This window comes from Saccoglossus kowalevskii, chromosome 16 (assembly GCF_978046115.1).
Source record: "Saccoglossus kowalevskii chromosome 16, keSacKowa6.1, whole genome shotgun sequence".
In the NCBI taxonomy this organism is placed as follows: domain Eukaryota; kingdom Metazoa; phylum Hemichordata; class Enteropneusta; family Harrimaniidae; genus Saccoglossus; species Saccoglossus kowalevskii.
Genome location: NC_140656.1, coordinates 15,281,058 through 15,302,249, shown reverse-complemented (window position 1 = coordinate 15,302,249; position 21,192 = coordinate 15,281,058). Strand labels below are relative to the sequence as shown.

At 35.7% G+C, this 21,192-nt stretch overlaps 1 protein-coding gene across 1 annotated transcript; it reads right to left on the bottom strand.

The window, feature by feature from the left end:
- Positions 1–3,406: 3,406 nt before the first annotated feature.
- On the bottom strand, positions 3,407–21,018 carry LOC100375854 (cytospin-A-like). Its single transcript, XM_002730832.4, has 6 exons — positions 20,933–21,018; positions 7,170–9,972; positions 6,090–6,198; positions 4,460–4,576; positions 4,187–4,246; positions 3,407–3,638 (listed from the first exon to the last, which is right to left on the bottom strand). The coding sequence occupies exons 2-6, from the start codon at positions 9,926–9,928 to the stop codon at positions 3,549–3,551; spliced, it is 3,135 nt and encodes a 1,044-aa protein (XP_002730878.4). The 5' UTR covers positions 9,929–9,972; positions 20,933–21,018; the 3' UTR covers positions 3,407–3,548.
- Between the last annotated feature and the right edge of the window lie 174 nt (positions 21,019–21,192).

The following is a 21,192-nucleotide window of genomic DNA, read 5'->3' as shown; positions in this document are numbered from 1 at the left end:
AATAGTTTTTGAACATAATTTGCTAATAATTGCTATACAATACAAGACATACTATATCCCTACAAGTTTGTATAGTCATGCCATTTTACAAATAGTATCCCATCCATTTGGGGTATGGAACATGTTATACCGTATTAGGGGCTTGTATGAAGGAAATGACGTGCAAGTCGCACTCATGGAACAAAATATACATTTCAATAATAGCATCACTTCAGGGCATATATATAAATAAGCAACTTTAAAATTATATTAGTTGTTGAAAAAAAATCACAATAATAAAACTACTGATATAACAATATACATATAGTGTAGTAGTTCTTGTATGCCGTATTTATTTGTAAAACACCTTCCTCCAATTTTAATTTCCACTACCTGGTGAAATCCAAGCTACTTAGCACGAGTGCGTTTTGGTTACAGTTGAGGAGTATTATCTTGGGACGACTCGTGATTGAGATACACTCGAATACACAAAAATTTTTTCGAGAATTAATGATAATTAAATATATATACTATATATTGCAAAAACGACAAAATTTATCAAGTTTTGATTTTCAAAACAATTTCCAAGCTGAAGCACCTTTAGATGAGAACTTGAAGACAATTACAGAAAAATCTTTATTGTAACCGGAGTACATAACGACCGTCAGTTAACAAAACACCACAGTACTATCAAAAATGAATAAATATCAGCTTCTGGTAAATTTGGTCCAAAAAAACAAAAATTAGACTAAAAGACAAAACATGATAAAAATATACAGTAAAATCTTTCCATACGAACATTTTTCACTACAGTGTACAATGAATAAGGCGAAATGACTTATGATCAACTTGTATATAAGCAATGAATCTTATAACACATTACATAATAATTCACTTATTAAATCAGTAATCATATTAATGGAATGTATACAAATTTTTTGGTTCAACCAGGGTGCCTCAAGATTATAGAGAAACCATTTTTGCTGGGAGGTACATTTCCCAAAATATTTTATAATCGTAAATGAGATAAAATGATCAACACAGATTGATCGAGGCAAAATAAATTGCAACTAATGAAGGTCAGAAAACAAAATTCATAAAAGTGGAGATTAAAATTGTAAACAGTAATGTTTCCATCTTCATTAACAGTTTTAATGCATCTAATGTCAATATGGAATAGTTGTCAATTCCGAGAATCAGGTTTTTATTTATGCCAGAGTTTTGCCGCAAATGTTCAGATGTAATGAAAACAATTTGTGTCATACAAGCAAAATTATACAGAGGAATCAGAGCTTTTTGAAATACTCCCCTCAAAGGGCAAGGGAATAGCATTGCATTCTGAGATTGTAATAAACAATGGTTCAACAATAGATGCATTTTGAATTGTATAACGCTAAATTTCAGGGCGAGAAGTTTTCGTTTTAAAGACTTAATTTCACTGACATTTTGTGTTGTATGACACTGGAAACATTTTCACTGCTGCAAAATGTCACAATTTACACCGACTTGTAGAAATCCCTTGTGCCAAATTAAAGCAGTTTATAGTGCAACAGTAGTAGTTATTTGTTCAAGGAGGAAAGAAAGTTACTATCCAAAGTGTGTTCTGTGAAGAGGCAGGGACGGGGGTCATATAACAGGTTTCACATTAAGAATAGTGGATGGTTGTTACAGTCGTACGTGTTTGATGTGGGTCTCACACTCTGTATAGCAGATAGATTTAAGTAAGTACACCAACACTCGTACTATGAGCAGCCAAGTTTTTCACAGCTTTTCGATTAGCACATAAATTAAATCGTGAAACATCTTGTGCATTCTTGTCAGTTGTGAATCAGTAATCGCGCTATCACTACCCTATCCTACCCTACCGCAAAATAGCAAAGCGAAAAATAAACAGATTGAGCAGCTGGGGTAGCCCATCATTTACACTTACATATACCCCTAAAATCTAGACCACTTTCATTTCTTGATTGTAAATCAGTGATGGGTGGTGGGGTGGAGGTCAGTTTATTTAAATTACAAAGCACACAAACAACTTTCAAAATAAATATCAAAAGAATGAACAGTGGTTGTCGGGAGAACCACCGCCCACTACAGCCATCGCAATTTAATGATACAGCAGATAAGGCAGATGAAAAAAGAACCAATTTATATATAAATTATATTAAAAGCACCAAGCTTTATAACTGCATGAATATACAATTCAATTTTGTTCATCTAGTGTTGATCAGCATTTCATCCACTTTGTTCATTTTCTAGTCTAGTCTAGTCTGCTCTGCTCTGCTCTGCTCTGCTCTGCTCTGCTCTGCTCTGCTCTGCTCTGCTCTGCTCTGCTCTGCTCTGCTCACTGGCTTCAAATGTGCAAACAAACTGGAAATTTTTATAATAGAAACGGTGGGCAATGTGTGTATTGCATCATGGACAATTGTCTATGTATTTATTTATTTATTTACTTATTAAACTACCCAACCCTTATATTAATATCAAATTTTAATATATGTCTAATTATAGATTATTATATTCAGAAAAATAAATAATGTCCTACGTAAAAACAAAAAAAATGTGTCCAAGGCTTTTTTTTTGCATTCAAACTTTCATGACAAAAATAATTCTGTAAAATGCTTTGTTGTATACATTAATCCAATTTTTTTTTCAGATTGATCGTATATGAAAGCACTCAAGTTTAATCTGCAAAATTTAAAGTAAGCACCAAGCCATGATTACTTAAGTCAAGCCTATTTGCATAATTATTCAACACTTTATAATATTACAATGCTAAATTTACATGCATGTATTTAGTTAAAAGAAAGAATTTATTGATTATAAAGGCTCATTAGAGGTTGGTAAACAAGTCTATATTACTATATAGACTTTATAGTGGTACACGTGTTGGAAGGATATATTGATTATAACGGCTCATCAGAGGTTGGTAAACAAGTCTATATTACTATATACACTTTATAGTGGTACACCAGATGGAAGGATATATTGATTATAATGGCTCAGAGGTTGGTAAACAAGTCTATATACACTTTATAGTGGTACACGAGATGGAAGGATATATTGATTATAACGGCTCATCAGAGGTTGGTAAACAAGTCTATATTACTATATACACTTTATAGTGGTACATCAGATGGAAGGATATATTGATTATAACGGCTCATTAGAGGTTGGTAAACAAGTCTATATCTTATAGCAGTATACAAATACGAAGTGTTCTCTGCACTCAAGATTAGCCTTCGAAGCATTCTCTGCACTCAAGATTAGCCTTCAAAGTGTCTCTGCTCTATAGATTAGCCTTCAAAGCGTTCTCAGCACTCTAGATTAAGCCTTCGAATTGTCTCTGCTCTATAGATTAGCCTTCAAAGTGTTCTCTGACCTACAGATTAGCCTTCGAAGTGTCTCTGCTCTATAGATTAGCCTTCAAAGCGTTCTCAGCACTCTAGATTAAGCCTTTGAATTGTCTCTGCTCTATAGATTAGCCTTCGAAGTGTCTCTGCTCTATAGATTAGCCGTCGAAGTGATCGTTGCTCCATAGATTAGCCTTCGAAGTGTCTCTGCTCTATAGATTAGCCTTCAAAGTGTTTATATACAGCTGAAACATATGTCATAATAGACTGCCAATCAGGTCTCTCCATGCTAGCCATGTCGTCTGCAGCCTGTACGAGAAAAAGTCAACGTGTCAATACTCTGCATGGGTTTAACCATGCCAAATTTTCAGTGTTACTTTTTCACAAAATGAAGCCACATAATTTTTTCCACGCTCTTTCAAAAAAATTTGATGAAGACATGTAGTCAATAAGTAGGAAATTATGTCTATTTGGTCAAAATGTAACAAAGAAATTTTGGTGAGAAAAAATATGGGTTCTTTAAACTTGCTTGCTTGCGTAAAAAAACAAATTTGAGTCACCGGTAGTGAAAATCATTGAATGTTTTAGTATTGAAAATTTCACTGAAGACTTAGATTCAAAACAACTTTTGTGAAATTTCTCATAAACATCAAAATTTGTTACAAAGCATGCATGGTATTGATATGCAGGCAATTTTACACATAAATTGGACTTTAAATGAAATAATCCGGTTGCAGTTGGATGGGACTGCTACATGTATGAATCAAGCAAGCCCATCATAATAAACAAATACACCAATTACTGACAGAATTACATATTTCATCAGTGTTTGCACGCTATGCCAACCGATTACTTACCAGAATTGACGTTATTCCCACACTCTCCGCAGCTTCAAAGGCCAATTTGAAATTACGCTTCTATAATCAAAAGTTGTATATAAATCAGAGTTAGTTTGTCTACATGCAGCTGGCAACAAAAACAAATCTTTACTTAAATTGTTAAAAGTGGACTCAATATCAATTTGAGTCATTTATCACAAAAATTATAATCAAATTACCACACTGCATCCAGTTCATTAGGAACATGCTAGGGATGCTAAATGTACCCCTTAGGTTAGTGATGCTACATACCTTATCAGTATTATTGAGTTCATAATAAGGAATCTTTTGTGGTAAATAGTTATGTAATAACGCACAAAAGGCTAAACCGTCGTTCCAACTACTGCTAAAGTTAGTAATATCAATCCCCTGCAAAACACAAACAAATTTAGTTCAAGTAGAACTACAGTACAGTCCATATGTAACATTAACTTGCTTTCAGATGGCTCAACCTATTCACCACCAGACATTTTTGCTCAAATTATTTTGCACTTGTTTCTTATATTCAATATTTCTGGAAATGAACCCTAATTTTGAAGCCAAAAAACAGTTTTGGCTCAAAAAGTATGGCTATTTTTGTCCCAGTCTTCTAAATGAAAGTTCTAGACTATATACGGCACTATTTTGTGAATTTGTGATGAAAAGAGGAAACTGGTGTTGAAAAGGATATAGCTAGCACAGCTCATTAATCTAAATTGTGTGATTCAATAATCTGTCAGTTTTATATCGGTAACATAGATAACTACTACAAAAAGCAAATTATGGTATAATTTATTGATTAAGGTAGAGATGCAGATTAGTGGGCACTTGGGAGTGAAATTTTTTTTTTTTGCTTTTTATTATCCAAACAGTCTTGGCTATAGACTGTTAAAATTTTGTAGAATTGTGAATAGTGGAACATACTCAAAAAATGATTTTAAAATATAGATAACAAGTGCAAACATTCCCTTTTTTGAATGCTTAGCAAAATTTAGCAAGGCTGTACATAAATAATAAAAAAGAAACATGGTGAAAAAAAGAAATGACAGGATCTCTATATTATGCATTATATTTAACTTTTTTACAAAACGATAATACATTTAAATTTGGAACTGTTACAGCCATTTGTACCCGTAAACCAATTTTGACAAGAAACAGAAGCATGGTTTAGAAGCTATTTTTTTTAAATCAGTTTTGACAAAAAAAGCACATTTTTGTGCATATTTCAAACTACAGTGTCCATAAAATTTCATACAATATGCTTTCTGAAAATATATAATTTTGTGGACAAGGGAGGTCATCTTGGTTTCCTAATAACTAATTAAAATACCTGTCAGGTAAACAGCATCTCTACCTTAATGAGATTTTGTTGGAAAGGAGAGTCCAGCTTAGAAGTTAATTTTGTTTGGACTGTACTGCACATAACATACACACGATGAAAAAAGTAAACAAATTAATACATTATTTTTATATAAATACAATTTTTGTTGTCCTGTTCCCTCAACTATCTCTTGTAATATACTGACTGACAGGTAAAACTGGGGAGTCGTCATCTGCACATGCATCAGATGGCCATAGTGTGTCATTGTTTACAAACAAGTGTCTACCCATGAGCCTTTGCGTTTTTAGTGTGTTGTTATCGTCGCTTGGGACTCGATTCCCGCGCATGCGCAGGTGACCACCCTCCTGCTTTAAGATAAACCAGAAACATTGCTTTCAATTCAGATTTGTGTTTAGTTCACAACCATTAGTCTGTACATAGACTGACAATCCAAAATACAATGCCAAACCTTCAAATTGTCTGATCAATGTATTGGACTGATTACTGCTATATGACCAATGGGGTAGAGCAGACGGTCCAGACTATTGAACTAATCTGATTCACTGATATCACTGGACCTACCTTGTATCCTTGTGTTTTTTCTTGGCACCATTTTAATAAAGCATTGCGTTTAGATCCACCTTTTTCTTTTACTAGTGTAGTCAGTGGGTCTTTCTTCTCACTAACATCACTGCATTTATAAGATAGATTAATAGTTAGACTGGCAAAGACGGTACTTATTTTTTGTTTTACAAACAAAAATATAATTGTTAATTTAACCCTTTTAACGTGATTGCAAAAACTAGCGTGACTGCGAAGGAAATCCCGACTGGACGCATCTGCAAGCGACCCCCTGCGTTGGAGTGAAAACCGGAGCGGAATCACTCTGGCGATTATGCTAATTAAAAGTTGGTGACTAGTACTGACAACGAATCAGAGTGCAGCTGTATACGTCATATGTTAATGCATGTGAAGTTTCACTTCTGGGAACCTGGCGATATTGAAAGACTTTTTATATACATTGAACATTTAAATCGACTTGTTTTCAGTAAACATGGATGAAAGTATCGTCTTCACACTTAGAAAGTTAAAGTATCCATTTCTGCAATCAAATCGAATCAACTATTAAAAAGTCATGTTTACTTTCACACACCCACTCATGAATAATCAATGTCATCATGAATAGTCAAATTCCAGCAGATGCGTCCAGTCAGGATATCTTTAGCGGTCAGGTTAGTTTTTGCGATCACGCTAAAAGAACTAAAAGAACATTTAATTATTTGTTTTTGTAAAAAAAAAAAAAGAAGTCTGACTTTGCCAGTCTAATAGTTTACAAACATAAATCTACATATCCAGTGTTCTCCCCAGGAAATTTGCATTTGCAATATTAACATGGCCTGGCAATATACACTGATACTAATTGTATAAACAGTGTCAGTAATGTATTATTAATTGGTTACAATAATTGTTTATTCTGTCATTCAAAACAAAATTCTATGTAATCACTGATAAATATACATCAATGATTAATATGCCCTGAATACCAACATAAACTTTTGTATGAATGCCAAGTATCCATTTTAATCCCCTACTGGCCAAATCATTTGTTTACTCTGTAGTCTCTATGGTAAAATAAGGAGCACCTTGACATTGAACACTCACCTAGATCTCCTAGCTTGTGCCATTGGAGGATGGAGATATGACGCTGATCCTGGTCCTCGTCCCGGTGAAGTCACACCATTACTTTCCTCTTGATTATCTTTGTGGGGCGTGTTTATCTTTCTAGTAATAATATTAGTGAGGGATCTTCTAGCATTGTATCTAGGCTGTGTAGCAGCAGATACAGCGAGTCTAGCATCCTTTGGTTCACTTTGATGACGTAATCCCCTTTCTCTTCCCGCTGTTGGTTCCTGAAGTCTGTACGCTGGCTTATCTCTACCTAAGGGTTCATCCATTTTCTTCCAGGCACTACTGCTGCTTAGTTTATTACTGTCACTAGGAGGAAATAGCGGACTACTTAATCTTCTTGTTGCTTTTACTTGTTTAGGTTCAGATCCTTTACCACCAATGGATCTGCGTCTTTCAAACGATGGACGTTCTACATGTGTTGGTGGTGTTGTTGGAGTTGGCGGAGAACCACCAACCTTAACTGAAGCAGCATTTTCAATAGACTGAACTAAGTTCTTGACAGATAATTTAACACTGTCATTCGCACCAGGATTGAATCTTTTCAATCCGGATTCAGAGTTTCTACGTTCCAAAACACCCTGCAACCCTGGCTTTCTATTCTTTCCTGTGTCTGCATGATCACTCAAACCATGCGGCCTACGCAACTGCTGCAACTCTGCAGCTTGCTTATCTACCTTCTCTTGCAGTGATGAACGATCACGTCTCAAATTGTCAAGCTCTTCTTGAACCTCATTGCGAATATCATTAGCAATGACCACAGCAGTTTGTAAATCCGCTTGAAACTGCTTCCATTCATCTTCATCACGGGCAGTCTTTCTGCGGAATTCAAACAGTGCCTTCTCAATATCACCTTTTTGTTGTTTTATCGTCTTCAGCATCTGCTGTAGTTCCATAATAGTGGCAGCATCTTGTTGTTTTTCAGCGAGATGCCTCTCACATTCTACATCCATTTCTTCCAAGGAATCTTTCAAGTTGCCAACTTCTGTTTCTAGTTCCCCTTTCTCAGCTTTGAGCTTTTCAATCTCCTCCTGCAAGTCTTTGATCTCACATTTAGAAACTGTTTTATTTCGTTCAGATTCCTCTTCCAACTTAGCTATAGTGTTGCACAGCTTGCTGTTTTCACTTAAACTCTTAGCAAGAGAGTCTTCCAAATCACTCTTTTCCGTCTCTAAGACGTCTTTTTCTCGTTGCAAGTTCTCTATCATTACTTCAAAATCAGATTTCTCCATTCCTTCGCGGCAATTCAACAGTTCAGTAGAGCGAGCCCTCTCGTGTTCAATCTTGTTTTGCAACCTCCCCAATTCAATCTGATCACTCTCGACATTGATCTTGTATTCGCTCAAATCTTTCTCTACTTCAATTTTTTCGCTTATGACACCTTCCAATGTCACTTCTAGATCATTGACTTTCTCTTTGAGTGCCACAATCATGTCGTCAGATTCCTTGCCGTCTGTGGCCTCATTCAGCAACTCCTTCAGTCCACCATCCTGATTATTCATTAACTCCAATATTTGTTGTTCAATCTCTGACCTGTCAGCGACGTAGCAATTGTCAAATGCATCAGCATCATAACTGACATCATTTTCCTCCAATGTTTCTTTCAGATGAGAGATTTCAGTTTTTGATTTTTGCAGTTTCTCAGTTTGACTGCATAATGCTTCTAGTAATATCGACTTCTCCTCTACTAATCGATCGTTATCGTCGCTCAGATCGTTGACGCTCTCCTGCAAATCTTGCAATTCTTGTAACGTTGCTTGCAACTCTTCATTCACAGAGTGGTGATTTTCCTCCATTTGGTGTATTCTGTCTTGCAGGCAGACCACCGAACCCTCGCTGCGAATACTTTGCACTTCCCAGCTAGACTCTGATGGCAACAAGCGTTCTTCAGGTACGAACACTGCGTCATCATCAGATGTGCAAGTTGCAGTACGATCTGTACCGCCACTACAACAACAGTCAGGGGACTGTTCTGCCACTACAGCTTCGGCCACTTCTCCATCCTGCGGTGAAGATTCCGGCGACACAGTTGGACTTTTGCTTTTAGTACCACACGTTTCGAGATTTAAAAGCAAGGCTTTTTCAGAATCTGTCTTTAATTCAAAACCAGCACCTATCTCGTGCAGTTTATCTTTAAGAGCTTGATTTTCTAGCTTCAACTTTTCAACTCGTTGCCTCATATCATTATTTTCTTGCTGAGTTTGTTGCAACAGTGTCTGTATTTCAGACCAGCCATCAGTAGACGACATACTATTAGACATGCTTTTGTCAGACTTTGCTCTCAAGTTTGTGGTATTGTCGCTACAAAATCTTACCAGCCTCTCCTGACTGGAAAACCCTCTATAATTTAACTGCGACTCACTGGGACTAGAAGAAATGACTCTTTCTTTAGTCTCGCTGATTATATTATCATATGAACAACTGCCTCGCAGATTTCCACAATACTCTCCTCCACGTGATCGAGCAATATTAGTCTGAGAACCAGAATGATTTTCTTTTGTCACTGTTAGTTCTGGGAAATCTTGATAGTAATCCGAACCTTTGGGAGCCCCGATAGTTGAGCGTGGTCGAGGTTTGCTGTTGGTTGATGATGTGCGCCTTCTTACACTACCTAGTAAATCTTCTTGGCTTCGGCTGATGTAGCTCCTTGATAGGTGTGCGTTCTCAGTACAATCACAGACTATTGGTTCATCTTGTGCAGGTGTGTCAATGCACATATGGCACGATTTCTTCATTCTGATTTACCACTATGAGAAATCACGTGGAAACTGAAGATTACCTGTGATAAAAGACAACATATACTGTAAAATCTGTATTAGAAGCTGCGGCTTCTATTAAAATGGTACAATGCAACATAGGGATGCGGCTTCTATTAGTGCATCTACACATATGAGAAATGATGAATTTTTGGTTCTCAATTGTACAAAAAGATTGGGTGCGACTTCTATTAGGGATGCAGCTTCTAATACAGATTTTACGGTACTATTTAAATCAATGAAAGCATAGAAAGAACTCCTGTGTGATGAAAGTACTAAAGGCACTTTTAAATATAATTTAAAATTAAAGGCTATATAGCCTTTCAAACACAAAGCTTCTAATATAGGAGTTATTTGAGATGCACAACATAAAAACATTTTATTGAGATATCTGCATGAAAATGGCTAATAAAAGTTAGGTAATCAATATGTATAGGTTTCAACATGAAACTAATGTCTGGATTACCTCAGAGCATCTATGTCCCAAGGATTATGATTATGCAAATAGAGTAATTAGCATCTAAAACTAATTTAGTCTTTACCACTAATTCCCAGACCCTTATGTACCAAGTTTTATTAAAAGAATTATGCAATAATTGTTTTTTGAGATATTGGTGGAAATTTGGCTAATTGCTATTATGCAAATTAGGTAATTAATATGCACAGATTTCACCCCAAATCTAATCAGGTGTGCACATTGTCTCAGAGCACCTATGTACTAAGTTACATTGAAATCAGGTGAGAGGTTCTCGAGGCATTCGTGGAACATACATACACACACGCACACGCACACACAGGACAACTGCAAAGACTCCCATTGTGTACTTTGCACATGGGAGTCAAAAACAAAACGTGTACTGATTATCCCAATACATGATGTACCACATTCAACTACAACCATATACAAGTTGTATACAGCATTTAGTGAGAAACCATCAAAGAATTCAACAGAGGTTCATTGTAATTAGGTACAGCACAAGTGCTTATATGCGACTGACTTGAATGGCAGTAAAGGCTTATTGTCATCACATTCGCTGATGAGAGTCTTTAAAGAGGCTTTTCAGGACGCTAGTAGTACAAGGACAATAAGAAATTGTCATTGCATTGTTATGTAAATTAAACTACCTCAGTTAAACTCAAACAAGTTTAAGCCCATTTGTAAAACGTATACCTATACATGTTATTCTAGCTGAAGAAAAGTCAAAACTTCACAGAGGTTCGGTATTCAGGAACAAAATCACAACTTTATATTCACTCATCAATAATACTACAAGAAAAATATTAATACAGATTACATTTCATTTTATATTTTGGGGAGAAATTTCTACAGAATGTCTTTCTATTGTAAGAATATTGTGGGTTTAGGTACATATGACTTATAATGATCAAATCGGTAGAGTGGTGGCACGGACAAACAATCTGGGCCAATCACTGAAAGGGAAATTAGATTTAGTAAAAGTTGTGTTACTTTTGCCACCAATGACTGAGGCTATATGAATTACCATTAACCTTAGTTACTTTTAAGGAATCATTGAATGCTAACTACAACATTTACCACTACAGAATGGCAATCACAGGGTTTCTCAAGTTCTGGTCATACCATGGTTTTGTATTCTCGTATGAACAAGGTACTTAGACTATTACTGCTTCTCTGCCCAGGAGTGAAAAGGAACTTGATATGGAATGTTTGGCACTTAACCCATGTACATAGGGCAGCCAAGACTGTACGCTCCACTTGGGAGTTGAGAATGCTAATATGACTGACTCAGTATAGTATACATCAAACAGAGTAAATTCGTATGCACTGTTCTTTGGCTTGACCTGTCAAGGATTTGAACTCTATATAAAACTAGCATTATTAATAATATTATAATAACACTCTTGGTCATGTGACCAATTGTTTTGCCATACGTTCATTCCTGTAAATCCACACATCTTTTGGTCTTTATGCAAATCGTAAATCAAACAAATGCCATTTACACGATTCTAAACCCAAACAAGGTTAACCTGCAAACATCGGGCATGCGTTTGACATTTCTATATCCACATACTCTATTAATTGAAGGAAATGGTTATCGTTTAAAGTTATCATTTGAAAACAAGTCAACACAGAAAAGTAGATTAAACACCAGGAAAACGTAATGCTCAATTTAAAATGTACAGAATGTATTTCAATTTGAATCAGAAAACAATTGATGGTTTTCAATAGACCATTTTCCGTTCACTGCGAGAATCACGCGTTATGCGTGAAATTGAACGTAAAAACAGGACAAACAAAGGTCATAGCGTCGTAGTGGCGTCAAACATCGCGTGGGATTCGACAAACGCGAAAGTATTTTGGGGGACATTTCCATGCTTAATAATGTGCTGTCCACATTTGATGATAGGCAATTTCGATTAAGTGAGGGTATTCGGAAGCAATATTCCTCTGTCAAAGATCAGCCGGTCGATGTGAGCTACGAAATAAAGAAATTCGAGTTGAAAATCAAATCGTTCGATTTTTACAGCAGACGTTCAACGCGCGTCTTTCATACATCTCGTGAGATCTCGCAATTGTACGGAAAATCACCTATTAGCCTATGTACTGCCATTTTGTAAAGTGTTTAAAAACGTTGGTGAATATTGCTTCATTATTTCATAATTTTGTATTTTAAAGATTAATACACATATAACATGTCAGAAATGACATTTTGAATCAATAATAATCATAACTGATTCAAATTTCAAAATTCAAGTTTATTTTTAATTAATACTGTACCATATTTGCTCTATTAGTAACACATATGCTTACATGAAATTTTCTACGGTCAAAATAAGTAGTATTTTAATGATCCAGTATACAGCCAACACAATTTTTTGTTTTTGGAGTTTCTATTGGAGATGCACTTTTAATAAATAAATATGGAACACTACTAACTGGGTGCAGACAACTAAACACGACTCTCACTGGATATTATAAAGTTTTAGTAAAATTCACAATTAAGAAAGGAAAGCAATATAAACAGCAAACATTTTATATATAATGAAAATTTTAAAATCTCAATTCCCTACATTTAAATTTACTACTGACATAGGGAGCATGGAAATCCCCCCCAAAATTTTAATCGCATGCTCAGATTATCTCAAATTGATAAAGACGATAATTTGACAATAGCCAAGTTTCCAGGTACCAGGTTGCTTATTTTTTGGGTTTTTATTTCACAAAATGCATTTTCATTGTGGTCGATGGGAGCTGCTGCTAAATTGCCATTTTAAGCATAATATTTGACAGTTTGAAAAAATAAAAACATGTTGACAGTGAATTAGAAAAGACCACATAATTGTTGACTGATAATAACAATTCTAGACAGTTTTTAAAATATTGTCACTGGTACATCGCCAAAATATGCAAATATTTCATTACAAGCATTACATTAAAAGAAATACTGTGATTATTTGTGGTCATTTATTTTTTAACTAATCTGATGTGTACTCAGGCCACAATGTAAATATATAGCATTGAAGAAATTAATGAATGACAAAGCATGGACAATCCCCACTGCAGCACAGAATACTCGCTACTGCAGCACAGAATACCAGTTACTGCAGCATAGGACATTCCCACTGCAGCACAGAATAATCGTTACTGCAGTACAGAATACCTGTTACTGCAGTACAGAATACCTGTTACTGCAGCATAGATACCTGTTACTGCAGCATGGAATACCTGTTACTGCAGCATACACATGTAGGAGATCTCTACTGCAGCATAGGACATCTCCACTACAGCATAGAATACCTGTTACTGCAGCATAGAATACCTGTTACTGCAGCATAGGAGAACCCCACTGCAGCACAGAATTCTCGTTACTGCAGCATAGATACCTGTTACTGCAGCATAGGACATCCCCACTGCAGCACAGAAAACTTGTTACTGCAGCATAGATACCTGTTACTGCAGCATAGGACATCCCCACTGCAGCACAGAATACTCGCTACTGCAGCATAGAATACCTGTCACTGCCGCATAGGACATCCCCACTGCAGCACAGAATACTCGTTACTGCAGCATAGAATACCTGTCACTGCAGCATAGGACATCCCCACTGCCGCACAGAATACTAGTTACTGTGTCTGTAGCATAGACACCTGTCACTGCAGCATAGGATATCCCCAGTGCAGCACAGAATACTCGCTACTGCAGCATAGGACATCTCCACTGCAGCACAAAATACTAGTTACTGTAGCATAGACACCTGTCACTGCAGCATAGGACATCCCCAGTGCAGCACAGAAACTCGCTACTGCAGCATAGAACATCCCCACTGCAGCACAGAATACTAGTTACTGTAGCATAGACACCTGTCACTGCAGCATAGGACATCCCCAGTGCAGCACAGAATACTCGTTACTACAGCATAGATACCCGTTACTGCAGCATAGATGCCTGTTAATGCAGCATAGATACCTGTTACTGCAGCATAAGACATCCCCACTGCGGCACAGAATACTTGTTACTGCAGCATAGAACATCACCACTTCAAAATGGAATACGTACCGTTACTGCAGCATAGAACACCCCACTGAATTGTTAAAATATTATATATTACACAAGCAAATAGTTGAAATGTCACAACTGTCATATTAATGAAATTCAGACCTTTTCAACCGAGGAGGGTACTAGTCTTCCAGGAAAGAGTAACTATTCAAAAGAAATTATTCCAATCAATTCTGTAAATAAATGCTATTTCAAATCGGAGGCCACAATCACCTTGAGTGATGAAAAAATAATTACCGTAAAAGCTCAATCAATTCGGCCACTCAAATAATTCGGCCACCTATTTTTTGCGTCATGGTTAATTTTAAAATGTATCCGTTTAGTTCGGCCATCTGTCCAGTCAGTCTATTGTTTGTATTCAATTAGTTCGCCCGGTGATGACACCACCCGATTTTTACGCCACTCTCTCAACAAAGGTATATTTTCACACATCTATCACGTAAATACAATGTACATGTATAAGCATTTACATCCATGGTATAAGCAATCGGGATATCCGCCAGATGTGCAGTCATGGTGTCAACCGTGGTTGTACAAAAGACGTGTGAAATCTCTAGTATGTCCATGGTGAAATATACTCTGTTGATTGTCATTACAAATTACCCAGTACATCAGTTGTAAATAATCGCTAAGAAAATTCTCATCACGACGCCAAAAATATCGACAACGAACAAATACTAAATTGCAAGCAATCACTGACGAAACGAAGCTCCATGGTTTAGGGACAACAAAATTCAGGCCGACACTTGACTCTCGTCTTTGAAATTTCAAGCAAGTCATACAAAGTCGCAAATGTGTTACATGAAAGCGTCATTATTATTGGACGTAGTTTTGTTTACACAGTCACGCAGCACGTCAAAATATCTTCTTTTTTTCGGTTGACCCAAATAAAATTATCTGCTGGATTGTTTCAGCACAGTCGTTTCAGTAATGTTCGAAACATTGTCCTGCAGAGTTGTTTGTTTAAAAGTCAAGTAGATTATTAATTTTAACGGGGTAAAAAATTAATTAATGCCGACTTGCAAATTGTATTGTCTTCGGCATTTCCAGTAAGTCGATACAAAGTCGCCAATGTGTAGCGTAAAGGCGTCATTTTTATTGGACATGGTTTTGTTTACACAGTCACGCAGCACGTCAAAATATCTTCTTTTTTTTTGGTTGACCCAAATAAAATCAACGGCTGGATTGTAGATAATTTCAAAAAAATAGTACAGCAATTAGCAATAAAGCATAATTCTATTCTATTCCAGTGAGTTTTTCACGTTACCATGTTTGTTTACATTTACGGGAGCGTGACATAAAACTGTCGTCTCCACGGCAACAAAACAGCAGGTGGCCTGGTTGCGTCAGATTTCTTGGACACGCTTGTAGTTTGTTTTAAAATTGGGTCAAGTCTCAGACTAGTACTACCGGTACACCTTTACTCTAATCCCGGAAAACGATATATTTATTCAGTTTTTCACGTTACCATGTTTGTTTACATTTACGGGGAGCGTGACATAAAACTGTCGTCTTCACGGCAACAAAACAGCAGGTTGCGTCAGATTTCTTGAACGCGCTTGTAGTTTGTTTTAAAATTGGGTCAAGTCTCAGACTAGTACTACACCTTTACTCTAATCTCGGGAAAATGATATATTTATTCAGTTACCGGTGATACACACTTCGAACCCAGTTTTAAAACGTTGAAAAATTATTCAAACAAATCGACCACTTCGGAAACATATTTTCTACATTTATTCAATCAATTGGCCCACCCCCAAAAATATTTATTTTTACATGGCCGAATTGATTGAGTTTTTACGGTATGGGCTTCGAAAATAATTATAAACACTGAATCAGAATACCATATTTGCTTTGTTAGAAGCATGTGTTATGTAAAACGATAGAGGTGAATCTAAAGTCAAAGCAAGATACATCTCTGATCTAGCATACAATAGGCTTATGCACACTTCTATTGCAGATGCGTTTCTGGTATGTACTTTCATCTTCTGGTATTTGAATTTGAATAGGTTTCTGGAAAATCATAGACATGATATATAGGACATAGGGCACATTGATGTGTGTGTATGTGTGCAGGTGTGTATAAGATTATTGACACCATGACGTACTGCATATGAACGCACCATTTTTGTAGTGAATTTCTCACTCAAAACTAGTAGATAGATCTAGCAAAAATTAGTACAAGTCCTATATTTTTGTTACAATGTTTAGTGTAACATACACATTGTACATAGTGGTATATCCTTACAAACTCCATTGTATTTGGCAAGTCATGGGCAGACGAAGTAGTCACTAATTTAAATAACAATACCTACAAGTAAACAGTTTTCTTTTATGCAGAATAGCCTGGGGGGGGGGACAAAACCTGACAGAAAAATCTTGATACTGTCCAATTGAGGATAATGGTCACAGTAGCTTGATAAACCAGGGACGTCAGAATTGTTAAATTAATTCATATGCTTTGTGTGAAAATGTAAGAAAAATCCAACAACCATATAATTATATACTGTAAAAGGATTAATTATTCACTGGGTTTTAATTTTGCTTATTCGGCTGACTGGAAAATGGGCTAAATTAAAACCCAGTGAATATGTAAAATTTAGCATAGAACACTATATTTAAATGATAAAACCATGAACATAAAATAAAACCCACTGAATATGCCTGAAATGGTAAATCAGCGAAATTTAAACCCAGTGAAAATAAGTCATTTTACAGTAATACAACAACACTGGGAAATATTGTACTGGGAATTACTTCATTACTTGTAAAGTTGTATTTTTATTTTATTTTATAATTTGGTCATACTGCCGTTATAAGTTTTTATACAGGCTTTTGTTTGCAATGTCCAAGAAAATAAAAAAATACCACATGATATAGAGTTAAAGGTGTCCTCAGAGAATATTCACCAAGGATACACGATATGTACATGTATAGGTGGGTCAGGTGTGATCAAAGGCCGTACTGCCAGTGTATAATCTTTCCTTTGACCTAAGTACACTGTTACAATCAGATACAGGGGACATTTAGGTCACATAATGTAGTAGTTTTTTACGCAGGGTTTTAATTTATGAACGATAATCTCAAAGTAAAGGACCCTAATATTAATCCTCTACTCTATGGTAAGGCAGAATACAAGTTAACCTAGTGTCATGACAGCCTACCGGTAAATTGAAGTCTAGTCTAGGGTCATAACCCAGGGACAAGAATATAATCTACATTATGTGTATGCAGAAAAGTTGGAGCCATAACAGAGAACCTCAAGTAGTGTAGGGCCATAGTCCAGAAACAATACACGCCATTGTAATTGAGCCATGCACAGGACTGTCCTCGTGGTTAACTTTTCAGACCTTCAATGAGTTTGAAATGAGATTACACATGTGTAAAATCTGGTTCCAGACATTTTAAAATCCCTGATTGTAGTGTAGTGCATTTTAAAAACCATAACAGTGCAAGCAGGGATCTTTGTGTGGACCACAAACTAACTGACTGCATGTGCATACGTATGTCATCATACAATTTACAAGTGTTTCTCCAGGGATGTCTGAAAAATTATGTACCAAAGTACATCCTTCAAAAGCAAAATTGCCACTATATGATCATTTTGGATCAGAATGTGAAGAAAAGCAGCCCTGCATATTCAATCATAACAAATCTGTAGAGAATGGGTTGATGCAGGTTCAAACAAGTATCTATGGACCAAAATCTTATGCTCAGGAGTAAAGCACACAAAGCTTATATTAACAGAATCGTCTTGGTCAAAAACACTATGCAGTGCACATCATAAACCAAACCATTTTATATCAAAACATAAAAAAAGAATGTACACCAGTAACTTGGCATGTTCAACAGCATATCAAATTCAGAAAACATTGGTTTACTATTACAACCTTGCTCTGTGTGAATCAAGATTAAATAACAGAAGGGATGGCTATAAACTAATTATGTACAATCTATTCTTTGCATGGAAAAAGTGGGGATAAAAGTGCTGCAATAATATATTTAAATTTTTTGTATGAAAAACTGGCTGAACTTTAATGTGACCAAAAATAGACAAGAACAATGAAATCATGATTACATAAAAAAATTAATGTTTCTCAAATACTACATTTAGTGTATTGATGTCAATGTCCCTTGTAGAATAACATAACATGAATTGTATTAAGTTCCAGGTAATAGTACAGCAACATATCTCAGCACAATTTGTCAACATAAATACTACATGTACTGTATTAATCTCAATGTCCCTTATATGACAATATGTATTGTACGAAAGCTCTCAAATAATAGTGCAGTAATACAAATGTATACAAGCAAAATAAATATCAGGTATAAAAAGGTGGAAAACACTTTACTTGTCACTTTTTTTATTTATACTCATAATGAAAACACCATATCAATTTTCTACACTTATCTAATTGTCAGATCATGGAGAGAATATCTGGTTATCATTATCAGCAGTGTGAATATCTCCAGGCTATTTCAGGGCTATCTTTAATCTGATCACAAAATAAATGCACAAGCATATGTCCCAGAAAAAGTATCTAAAGAATCGGTCCAGGGATGTCCGAGATACAGATCTGGACATACAGATACACTAAATAAGTCCTCATTTTCAGTTCTTGTCCGAACAGGGACTAATTACAAAGTATCTGTCAATAATTTGAAAAAGTGCTTCCACACTTTGAAATTAGCTTAAAAGTAAAGGTTTAGAGACAGAATGTTGATGCAGAGAAACAGGTCCACAGTGAAAATAGAAAAAGGCTACCTGGCAGCCATCTTATATTAGATCTCAAAAATTACTTTCATCTACAAGTTTATACATATTGTCATCATACCAAGTCTGATAGAAATCAGCACCAAGTATCCCTCAGAACAAATTGTGGACATTTTCGAGTAATAACATTTAGACCAATGCATTGTATGTACTCAACATCCAAAAATGATAGATAAATTGAAGTGATCATTAAATCAAAACCAAAATTCATGTGTACTGTCTTTATATCACGTATGAAGCATGCCTGAGAAAAGGCTCCAGATGCACGCATGGGAAAGAAGGAACACAAATTAATTAATACTCCTTTGTACACATTTGATAAGAGATACATATACCGGTAGTCAATGATTGAATTTACCAGGAGGTAAAAGTATCTAACATGCACTGTTCACTAGTCATTGATTTGAATATATACCTAACATCACCAAAACAATCTTGGGGTTCAACTTTGAAATTCCAATGCCAAAATGACAAAAAATATAAAACTAATAGAAACTATCAAGAAAAGTGAACTACTAGTACATAACTGAAGGTGGTCAGAGACATTAGGAACATACAAGGCCAGTATTTTATGGCCTGCATGAATCCATCTTTCCCTTCAATAATCAATTGCCAACATCATATTTGTATATGCCATTAAACAAGAATAGGTCACATAATGTGAGGAGTATGATACATTGTATAAGTAAATCAATTATATAAGATTTGAATATTAATAATCATTACAAGTAAAATTACATCTTTAATTGAATATTTGCATTTGAATGCAATTATTCATAGGTTGCAGCTCTAAAATAGTAAATTACAGATAAACATGGTTCGAATACAATAGACAATTGTTTTCTGTTCAATTTAAAATTTTCTGTTCATCAAAAACACAATGTTCGTCATCAATCTGTGCTGTTTTTTAAAACATTTACTGATTCTGGAAAGGTAGAATGACATACGAGACAGCTATTTTTTTTTTATATTTATATTTTGTTTGAGAAATATCCATAGCACAGAATCTTGATAATAATGCATTGCTAGTGGACACATTTTCATCACTTCATAGAAATATTATGCAACATATTCTAGCAGGACTATAAAATCTCTGTATAAATTACAATCTGAGGTCTGTATCGTGATCGACCACCTGTAATACAAAGGTCCTTAGCTTTCCGACACTATTACAATTACAAACACGAATATAGATAAATAACAGGACCTTCAACAGCGTGGGCTTTCAACGATTCATAAGACTTATCATTAACGGGGCGGGGGTCATCCTGGAGCTGAAAGATCTGATTATTATATAACTTCTACCGCAAGACAATTTTCGGTTTCATAGGAATGAATATCAAACAAACAATTCGAATTACGTTAAAAAAAACTTGCAAGATATTTTCCAGAAAACTTAATTTCAATGATTTTTACCTTTATAAACGTGCTGATCCGCCCACACGTGTAACGGATACCGTAAAGGAGGGGTTTTGGTTGGTCTGTGAAGCAGACACAAAAAGCAGACAGGCCATTCAGTCGACGCCACTCCAATGGAAAAGCCGTAGACACTACCTCGGTCGAAACCCGACTGTTACTGTTGGATTTCGGCCACTCTACGCGCCGTAACCACTCAATTACAACAGAATAAATAACAGCACATATATCTTGTGTCGAACTTTGTACTTACCCGTCATGGAAGCCCTACTAGCGACAGAAAAAAAGGCATTCTTTTTTTCAGTCACACGACTACGACACCCAACACACCAATGACAACACCTCAAACTTACTTGCGCAATGCCACTGCGCACCTATTTTTCGAACGCCCTAACTTCATGTTAAATTCCCACACTTAAAAAAATAATAATTGATAGTAATTAAATTAAATTGTTTACTATTGAAATAAAAAAATGTCAGAACAATATTTTAACAATCTGGTCAAAATATTAA